Source organism: Tupaia chinensis, unplaced genomic scaffold (assembly GCF_000334495.1).
Source record: "Tupaia chinensis unplaced genomic scaffold, TupChi_1.0 Scaffold000234_1, whole genome shotgun sequence".
NCBI lineage: Eukaryota > Metazoa > Chordata > Mammalia > Scandentia > Tupaiidae > Tupaia > Tupaia belangeri.
Window position 1 is genome coordinate 2,972,360 of NW_006159712.1, and position 10,106 is coordinate 2,982,465.

At 49.3% G+C, this 10,106-nt stretch overlaps 1 protein-coding gene across 5 annotated transcripts in view; it reads left to right on the forward strand.

Annotated features, from left to right (window-relative positions):
- The window catches only part of SLIT3 (slit guidance ligand 3), a 782,476-nt gene that overhangs the window by 638,168 nt on the left and 134,202 nt on the right, over nt 1–10,106 (forward strand). For all 5 annotated transcript variants that reach the window (XR_003549377.1, XM_027771828.1, XM_006148363.3 and 2 more), the window contains exon 9: nt 3,346–3,487. Coding sequence is in view for 4 of the 5 variants with exons in the window: in XM_027771828.1 (XP_027627629.1) it covers nt 3,346–3,487 (142 nt within the window). In the remaining variant the exon portion in view is untranslated. The remainder of the gene's footprint in view (nt 1–3,345; nt 3,488–10,106) is intronic.

The following is a 10,106-nucleotide window of genomic DNA, read 5'->3' on the forward strand; positions in this document are numbered from 1 at the left end:
TCGGTCCATCGGGCATTAGTCGGGAGAGGATGTTTCCAGAGACGGTGAAGCCATCTTTCAACCCCATTTTAAACCCGCAGTGTTTTGTTCAAATGAGAAGGCAATGTCCTCGCCATGCGTGAAGGTCTGGCTGGGGAGCTGCGGCCCAGGGTGCCAAGAGAGGCTATAATTACCGTTGTTTCTCTCTGCGTAATTAAAGGTGTTGTTAGTGACCTGGTTCAGGAATTGTATTCGAAGGCTTTTTTGCCCTGACAACATCCCTTGAAATGTAGCACAAGCTGCCAACAAAACCAGAGGCACCCTGGGAACCGCCCAGCTGGTCCCGAGAGAGACTCAAGGGTGCAACCCAGGTCTGGTGACCACAGACTCCAGTCAACATTGCAATCAGAAGGCGCATCTCTGAAATGCTCCAGAAAACCCGGAACTTCCATTGCCATTATGAGCCCTCACACATACCCATCCAAGATATTTGTTAAATTGAAAAGGGCTGACTGTCCTCTCCCTCCACCTCAAGGATGAAATGCAACAGCTCAGAGTCCCGGGAGGTGTCCGGGCTGTGGCGATTCTCCCTGGTTTGTCAGTGGCCCTCTCTCCTTGATGCTCCTCTGGGAGCACCATCTGCACTTCAAAAGGCCTGACTTCTGAGGCCCACTGCTCCCAACCTCCCTCAGATGTGGCCGATTGAAATACAAAGGCTTTTCCAGTTCAGAACAAAACCAGTGTCCCTGCTCTCTCTGGGAGAATGTTCCAGTTGGGATTGTAAGTCACCATCTCTGGCATTTCCACATCCTCCATTGGATCTGCTACGTGACATGATGACTTGGAAGTCCTTGGAAGTCCTTGTACCTGGACGAAAAGACTTACTCAAACATCCCTGCTAAGGAGAGGTTTTTAAATTTTGATTCGCTTGTATATAAGTGAGGTCAAAAGAATTAAGGATATTTGTTCAAAAAAATGAATCATTCCAAATTAGGCTGTAGACACTAATTTGAGCTCTTACAAAAGGATCACCCTTGGGGTCTTGGGTACCATCGAATGTGGGGAGTAGGGCCCTCTACTCTAAGCCTCGGAGTCCAGATGAGGCCCCAGGCCCGGTTGGTCCTTTAACAAGAGTCACTCTGGCTCCCCAGATTCAGTTTCTCCAGTGAACAAAGCCCAAACCCAAAGTCATTTTTCCCTGAAGACATTTTCCTTTTTTTGTTTCATGTCTAATCTGCATCCAAGAGACCCCGCCAGAGGTTCCGTGGCTCTGAGCAGTAAGGACATCTTCAAAGCCGGTCAGACTGGGTGCAGCTGTGGCCCTTTGCTCTGTGCAGAAGATCTGCAAAGACCCAGGCCCTGCTGGCCAGTGCAGCAGGCACGGGGCGCGGCCATGGAGGGCCCCGCAGGTCCACATTTGGAAAACCACCTGCCAGTGCAGCAGGCACGGGGTGCGGCCATGGAGGGCCCCGCAGGTCCACATTTGGAAAACCACCTGCCAGTGCAGCAGGCACGGGGTGCGGCCATGGAGGGCCCCGCAGGTCCACATTTGGAAAACCACCTGCCAGTGCAGCAGGCACGGGGTGCGGCCATGGAGGGCCCCGCAGGTCCACATTTGGAAAACCACCTGCCAGTGCAGCAGGCACGGGGTGCGGCCATGGAGGGCCCCGCAGGTCCACATTTGGAAAACCACCTGCCAGTGCAGCAGGCACGGGGTGCGGCCATGGAGGGCCCCGCAGGTCCACATTTGGAAAACCACCTGCCAGTGCAGCAGGCACGGGGTGCGGCCATGGAGGGCCCCGCAGGTCCACATTTGGAAAACCACCTGCCAGTGCAGCAGGCACGGGGTGCGGCCATGGAGGGCCCCGCAGGTCCACATTTGGAAAACCACCTGCCAGTGCAGCAGGCACGGGGTGCGGCCATGGAGGGCCCCGCAGGTCCACATTTGGAAAACCACCTGCCAGTGCAGCAGGCACGGGGTGCGGCCATGGAGGGCCCCGCAGGTCCACATTTGGAAAACCACCTGCCAGTGCAGCAGGCACGGGGTGCGGCCATGGAGGGCCCCGCAGGTCCACATTTGGAAAACCACCTGCCAGTGCAGCAGGCACGGGGTGCGGCCATGGAGGGCCCCGCAGGTCCACATTTGGAAAACCACCTGCCAGTGCAGCAGGCACGGGGTGCGGCCATGGAGGGCCCCGCAGGTCCACATTTGGAAAACCACCTGCCAGTGCAGCAGGCACGGGGTGCGGCCATGGCGGACCCACATGTCCACATTTGGAAAACCTCCCACACGTTTGAGATCTGACCTCTTGGAGGTAGCAGTCAGGGCATGATGTCCCAATGCCTTTACAACATGCGACTCCGCTCCTTGTATTCAGGGTTTGGTGTGACCACGGAGAACGTAGTTAAGGTTCTTGGTGACCATGACTCGAGTTAGCTTAGGACTGATGATATGTATCTACATCGCACCTTCCAAATAAGCTTCCCTGGGTGCCGTCTGCTTGGGTTTTTATCAGTTTGCCTTAGACTCACACATTCTCACCTCAGACACAATTACGGGCTAACTCCTAAATATACACCTCACTACGCACCCTTATCTCTGGTGAGACGCATTTCCCTGGGTCATCGGAAAAGTCACAACACATCTTTTTACATAGAAAAACGGGGAAAAAAAAGTCATGATTTTCCCATGACCCAATATTTGCATGCCCACAACATAAAAGCCATTTGGAAATGCCCAGGTGTCTCCATTGATGACTGTATTGACACTTCGGCGACATCAATGTTCCAAAAGGGAATTTCTGCCACTTTTCTGCCTCCTACCTGATTTGAATATCTCCGGCCACTGGGAAAAGGTCTACTTCAGAGTTGGTCAGCTTTCGGGTGCAGCCCGTGGCCCTTTGCTCTGTGAGGGAGATCGGGAAAGGCATCGAAACAGGCCCTGGTGATGAACACAGCAGGCGTGCGATGTGGCTATGGGAGGCCAAAAAACAGGTCAAAACCAAAGACCTGAAGGTGTCACGCAGACTTTGGGTACCTGTTCAGGTTCTGGTACACATTTGGGGTCCCAGGGCCAGATTTTCATATTCTCATTTCATTTGACTCTGGGAGCTCCTCTTTCTCCAAAAAAATATAGGGTGGCAGGGGAGCAAGCCAGACCTACGAGGTCAAGTTCAGCTTCTCTTCCCTTTGCTGGACCCTTAGCCAGTGGCAGCTCTGTGTCCCAGGCGAGGGCAGATGTCAGTCAGTGATCATTTCTCAGCGTATCAGGTAATGCTGCATCCTTGGGAAGCTGGTTAAAAGGCGCAGAAGCCCGGGCAGCTCCCGACACTGACACGAGTTGACCACTGTGTTCTGACCCCACAGGCCCCCACTCGGAGCCTCCAGCCTGCAATGCCAACTCCATCTCCTGCCCTTCTGCCTGCACTTGCAGTAATAACATCGTGGACTGTCGTGGAAAGGGCTTGACAGAGATCCCCGCCAACTTACCAGAGGGCATCGTCGAAATGTAAGTGCCCCCATGGGCATCTCCTGCACCCTTGGAGAGCTCATTTCTCTGTCCCAGTCAATCCCCTGCTAGGCTGGCAGCATGTCGGGCCATTAGAGCTGAGCACAGAAACACTGTGGGACCTCTTTGCTCTTCTTCCGAGTTTTCTGGGGTGTGACAACTCAGTGGTCAAGAGCACGTACTCAAGAACAGTCAGCTCGTGGGCCAACCACACCCACTACCCACTTTAGTAAAGAAGCTTTAATTGGAACACACCCACGCTCATTTGCTTACATGCTGTCTACAGCGACCCTGGCACATGGTATTGATATTGAGTAGCTGCAACAAAGAACCATATGGCCCACAAAGCCCAAAATCGATCTGCTAGTCCCTGCCCCAGAGTTACACTGTGTTTATAACCTGACTCCACCATTTATTCACCAGGGACTCTAGGTAAAATAATGGCTCTCTTTCATCTTCACTTTTTTCACCTACAGTAATGTGATAATTATAGTATTACATTTCAATGGGTCATTGTGAAAATTAAACCAAACACTACCTGCGAAGCACTTAACTTGCCGTCTGTAGCACATGCGAAGTGCTCTACACAAGGGGGTGGTGGCACGCGTGCAGACGGTGAGCTGATGGCAGAGCTGCGCGGTCCGAGATGGGGCTGAGCTGGTTTCATAGCTGCTACTGTCAAGTCTCATTTTTTGTCCTCTAGATTAGATCTTTGGGTAAAGAGACAAAATTGTGCGTGTCTATGTGTACATACAGATGTCAGAAATTCTAGGAAAGTTTATCGACAAGCCTCTGTCTCATCCATTCTTTTCTCCTGCACTGGAAAATAGTGTCTCCTTCTGGAATGAGCAGAGGGTAGTCAACACTGGCCTCAAGATCACTCTTCAAATGACAACATTTGTTTTCATTTCCTACCTTCACCTTTAGACAGCTTTATTACAGACATCATCGTGTGGGATCCTGCAAAGATCAGATAAAATTTCTCCCAATGAAAGACTCTGACACTCCGCACCTCTCGGCTTCCTCATTGCTCTTCCCCCTCTGTGCCCCTCCTCTTCCCCTTCCTACACATGCCCTTCTGTTCCCAGCCCATCCGGTAGGTGGCCATGGACTCCGCGTATATTCATTCAGCAAATACTGTGAGCTGCTGCGCTCCATCGTTGTTCTGTGCTTGGAGACACAGCAACGAACATAATTGACAAAATTCCACCTTCATGACCCTGGAATCTTGTGAGGTGGGGAAAAAAAAAAAACAAACAATAAGCAAAGTTGAATAAATTAGGTACGTTAAAAGAAAGATGGGCTCTATGGGAAAAAAAATGAAGCATGGAAAGGACTTGATGTGAGTGAGAAAAACAAGTGGTTGTCTGGAGGAAGACTGCTATAGGTAAAGGGACTAGCACGTGCAAAGGCCCTGAGGCGGGAGTGTCCCTGGTGTTTCAAAAACACAGCATGACTGGAGTGGAATAAATAAAGGGAGGGTAGCAGGGAATGAGGTCAGGGAGGTACTGAGGGCCAGACACAGGATAATTTAAGGACTTCGTTTTTGCCCTGATTGAAATAGGAAGAAACATACGGCCTGTAACAGTGGAGTCTTACTTTCTTCTTTCTTCGTCTATTTTGCCAGTTTCTGATTCCCTTTAAACCCCCTTCTGGCCCTGCCTCCGTAGTGTGTGCTAGTTGACACTGCTGCTTTGTGGACTGAGGCCACAAGAGGCCCAGGTCTGACTTCAAGCCCACCCTTAACACCTGGCATGGTGGCACACACAGGCAGTCACAGCTACTCAGGAGGCTGAGGCAGGAGGGTCATGGCATGGCAAGACTCTGTCTAAAATACTAAAAATTTAAACAACAACAACCTGTCTTCTCCAACCCCAGTGGATGCAACCCCTGCCTCCACACCCTTCCTGTAGGCAGGACTAGTCATTAAGGGTCCTGTTGACTTCTCTCTACACATCCTGTGGTCTTCATCCATCTTTACTCAAACTTCACCCTTCGTTTTTGCAAACGTCAACAGTTACCTCCCTTCGTGTTTTACTGGAACCCACTCCTTCCCTTCTCTTGGTTGTTGCTTGAGTAGTGGATCCCTCTTTCTATGGAAGTTGCTCAGACCTCACCTTCTGCTCCAGCTCATGCCTTCGCTTCCCCTTCTCCACCAGTTCTCCTCTCCCTCTCCTTGCTCTCTCCCCTTGCTGCAGCAGTCCCCCTTCAGCACCGCCTCCCTCCAGGTGCTCATTCCCCTCCTCTCCTTCTCCCACCCATGGTCTTCCTACTGCACTTCCTACCCCATCTTTCTCTACCCAGTTAATCCTTTGTTCCCCTTCATAGTCTTCAGCCTTCCCTCTCCATCCTTGCCAAGGCGGGACTCTGGCTCTCCTAAGATGGTGGTTCAAGACAGAATTCCTGCCAGCCTTCATCCCTGCTCAGATTTCCACAGATCATTCCTTTCCTTCTCTGGCCACCTTACTCTTTCTCCTTCCCTCTACCAGGATTCATCTTTTCTCTTTGGTGGCCAAGACTTGCCCTTGGCCAGGTCCCATAACCATGCCCTGGTGAAAGAAGTCACCTAAGTAGGGAGGTTGTAGCCAGTGACCCTCATCCTAGCCCTAGCTTGAAAGCCCTTGGGCCTGCCTACCCCACTTTCCTGCTTCACATCTCGGTACCCGCCTCTCGGGCTTTGCGGGTACACAGCTCTGGACTCTGGGAGAGAGAAATTGTAGGCATCCACATCAGAGCTGGGCCCCGGCAGGCCAGATTATACTGGATAGCTGGGTTCACCCCTGGACGTTAAATTTTAAGAGACATTGACAAACTAGAGTAGTAATTACCAAAAGGCTATCTGACTATTCCTGAGTTTTTCCTGATAAAGAGGAAAATGAAAAAAACAAGAATAATGTGATTTTTTTTCCATAAGCAAAATATACAATTTCAAGGCATGCCCTAGGCTTCTTTACTGTGTTATTGTTATTCAAAATGATCTTTATTTTATAAAATAATGACCACCGGAAGCAGAGTAGATGTGTGTGTGTGTTATATATGTGTTAACACATGATTATAAATTCGTGTGTATTACATAAATATTTGTATTATATAGCACACACATATCGATTCCCATAATTGATAAAAATAAAAAGGTCTATAACCACCTAGCCTGCGAAATCCAAAAGTCTGAGAATGACAGTCCTAGCTAGAGTGTTTCCAGAAATAAGCAGCCATGAACAACAGCCAGGTGGTTGACATGTAGCCCACGGATTTAGGCAGACCCTCATCACATTCTAGCTCTGGCCTTGCCTTGTGGCCATTAACAAATAACTTTTCAAAGCCTTGGTTTCCTCAACTGAAAAACGCAGAGGCTAATGGTATGTCCTTAATGACTCTTACAGAGGCTAATGGTATGTCCTTAATGACTCTTACAGAGGCTAATGGTATGTCCTTAATGACTCTTACAGAGTCAAATGCAGCATGCTAGAGAAGGCTTAGCACCGTGCCCGGCACGTAGGACGTAGTAGGTTTTCATTCTACAATCACGTACTACAGCTATGACCAAAACTTTTATGAGGGATGGTGACAAGGGTTAGAAAACACATTCTAGGAACTGGAACTTTCTGCACGAGGAATTCCTCCATGAAGATTGAAGGGTTGTGGTGGCATAGGTTCTAGAACTAGGCTAGCCATTCGCATTATGACTTGAACTGGAAGTCGCTCATTTTTATGCAAATGTATGCAGACATGGAAATAAGGCTGCTCCTGCTTGTTGGTTGCCCACGGTCTCCTAGATAGATGGCCTGAGACTTCTCTTGCTGTGCTTGCTCATGCTTCTATGTGATGAAATGAAACTGGGAAGTTAAAGCAGATGAGACCAGGCTCTATGGTTGGAAGGGTAATTTGGGAGCTGACATGTAAGAAAGAACCTGCTTATTTTTAACAGCAACAGAGCCGGTGCCAGAGGACTGTGTGTTTGCCTAAAAGTCTTCAGTGAAGTTCAAATGTATCCTCATAGCACTTAAGAGAAGGCCAGCAGATGTGTGGAAAGATGAGAAAAAACAGCAGGGCTCACCCCAGGATGAATAGGAGGTGTCTGATTTCTCACCCCAAGTTCATCTGAGTGTGACTTTTTCGAGAATTCCCCCTCTTCTCCAAGGCCGCCTATATAATCCATACTCATGCTTCCCCGCACAGGCGTGCTTGGCACCATGGCATGCTCTCTACCACCTCTCCTCTACCCTTAGCTCTTAGTGATTCTCTTCAGTTGCCTTAACCTTGAGAGGGGTTCCACACGCCCCAACGTGGGGGTGGTGGATGCGGTGCCTCTCCCTCATGCAAAGCAATCTGGTGACTTTCTCCAAAGCCCGAGCAGCTCAGCTGAGCTTGTGCTGGTCTCTGCATACCAGAGCCAAGTTCTCTAAAAATAGCTTTCTTCCAGAGAACCCACAGTGAGATGGTTTACTGCAGATTTTCCTCGAAACTGAGCTCCCGCCTACAGCACCGTTCTCACTACTCCCTGTCATTTCTCTGAACTAGCTCCAGCTTCCAGCAGGCATAGGTTCAGGGAAGAGCCAGAGGCCCACACCCACACGTTCCTCTGTCCTGTGGCCTTCAGACAGGCTACTGGGTCTTCAGAAGCTCTGGAGGGACCATCGGACTCAGAACCCCGACCTAATCTCAGCCCCATCTTCCATTCTGCTCTGTCTCTCCCGGAGTGTCACTCACTGCCTCGTGCCTTCTGCTGAGGAAGGTAAATGTATTCAGTGGGAGAGGGCCACATATGGGTTTCAATACCGAGTCGTAAATGAGAGCATCCAGAGAGGAAGAAAGCCCCAGTTTGCACCATGCCTCCTTTCCACCTCATTGCTTCTGTGAGGTGAGGAGACAGACGCTTAAAATAGCAGACATTACACCAGTCACCAGGGGGCTTAAAACAGAGAGAAACAGGGCCAGCAGGTGCCATGGTGGTGGTGCTGGATTCCCACAGGGCTGACTACAGTTCAAGTCCCAGACCCTGCAGCTTGAAAATCACACTAGGCACCTGTGTGTATATGCCCAAAATTCCAAAAAGAGAATGGAGGGAGGAACCAGCAGTTAGCGTAATGGCTATGTCGAGATATTGCAGCATAGCCATCTGACCTGAGGAGTGATTTCTCACCCTCCCTCTCTCCGACTCGCTCTGTCTCTCCAGTGAGTGCATGTGTCCTACAGCAAAAATCTAAAAAGAAATAAACACAGAGAGAAAGACAGAGAGAGAGAGAGAAGTAGCCAAAAGCAAAACAAAATCAAAGAGCGAGAACCCTCTAGAAATCGCAGATATCAGTAATTCTTAAATGTTCTGAGAGTACCAGCCTTCTGAGGGATTGCCATATGGAAGAACGAGAGACAGGGTGGGGAAGGTACAGGTGACATCAAGGAGAAGCTGATCAGGTAACAGAATACTTCAGAGCAGAGCCTTGCGATAAATAGGCCTTGGGTTTGAATCCTGATTCTACCTCCTTCCTTGGGTACAGTTTTTAACCTCTTATGACTCACTCAGTTCTCCTTTTTGCAAAATGGGAGTTGTCATTATCTACGTAGAGATTTTCCATGAAGATTCACAAAGATCACATGTAAGAAGCACGTGTTTGGAAGCCGCTAAAACTTGAAATCTAAACAGCAAACCTGCACACGTGTACCTATGTGGCAGGACAGGATGATTGAGTCTCAAGTTCCCCTACTAGTCTTCATCCATTTTTTTTTTTAATTTGTCAGAAAGCACATGACTCACCTGAGAGAGAGAAAGAGAGAAAACCCACCCCTCCACCCCCATAGAGTATGGTTACATGGTAATCCCTTCTCCTCTATTTCTCTTCCTTTTGGGATTTTGGGCACATACGCCCAGCATGTTTTTCAAGCTTATGTGCCTGGGACTCGAACTGTACAACAGGCCATGTGGGATCTATCCACCTTAACCAACAGGCCACAGGGTAACCCACTCACCTGTTTTCTCTAAGCCAAAAAAAAAAGAAGAAGAAAAAGTGTTTTTCCCTGTAGGCACCTGGGCCCACGCATATAGTAAAAGTAAATGAGGCCCTGTCTTCATCTCTGCTTTCTGTAGGCAATGCCAGGTGTTCTGCAGATAGCAGGTTCGGGATGGCAGGTATAGGATAGGCCCGTGTTTCTCTCTTTCCTCTGGACCAAACATATAGATTTGGTGGAGGAGTCTAACACGAGTACCTTTCTGAAGAACCAGAAGAAGCAATGGTAAAGCAAGAGGGTTGGCCCTACTCCAGACATAAAGCAGCATCAGGAACTGAACCTTTGGGCTCTGAGTTGTCTGGTCTCCAACCAAATGGCCCATGGTGACTTGGGGAAGGATAAACAATTTTTTTCTTTAGCAGATCTCAACATCCTAACAAGGGTTCCCAAGTCAAGCAAAGATTAAGAGAGATGGGCAAGAGGTAGAAAATCATACCAGTAGTTTCTAGGGGGAGGGAGTGTAGCCTAGGGTTCAGAACACCGTCACATGAATCAGAGCAGCCTGGGTTCAACCACAGGCTCTATTATTCACTGGCTACCTGACTTCAGCAGTTTCTTCATCTGTAGAATGAGTATATTAATAACACTAGTTGCTTCATAGTACTGTCGAAAG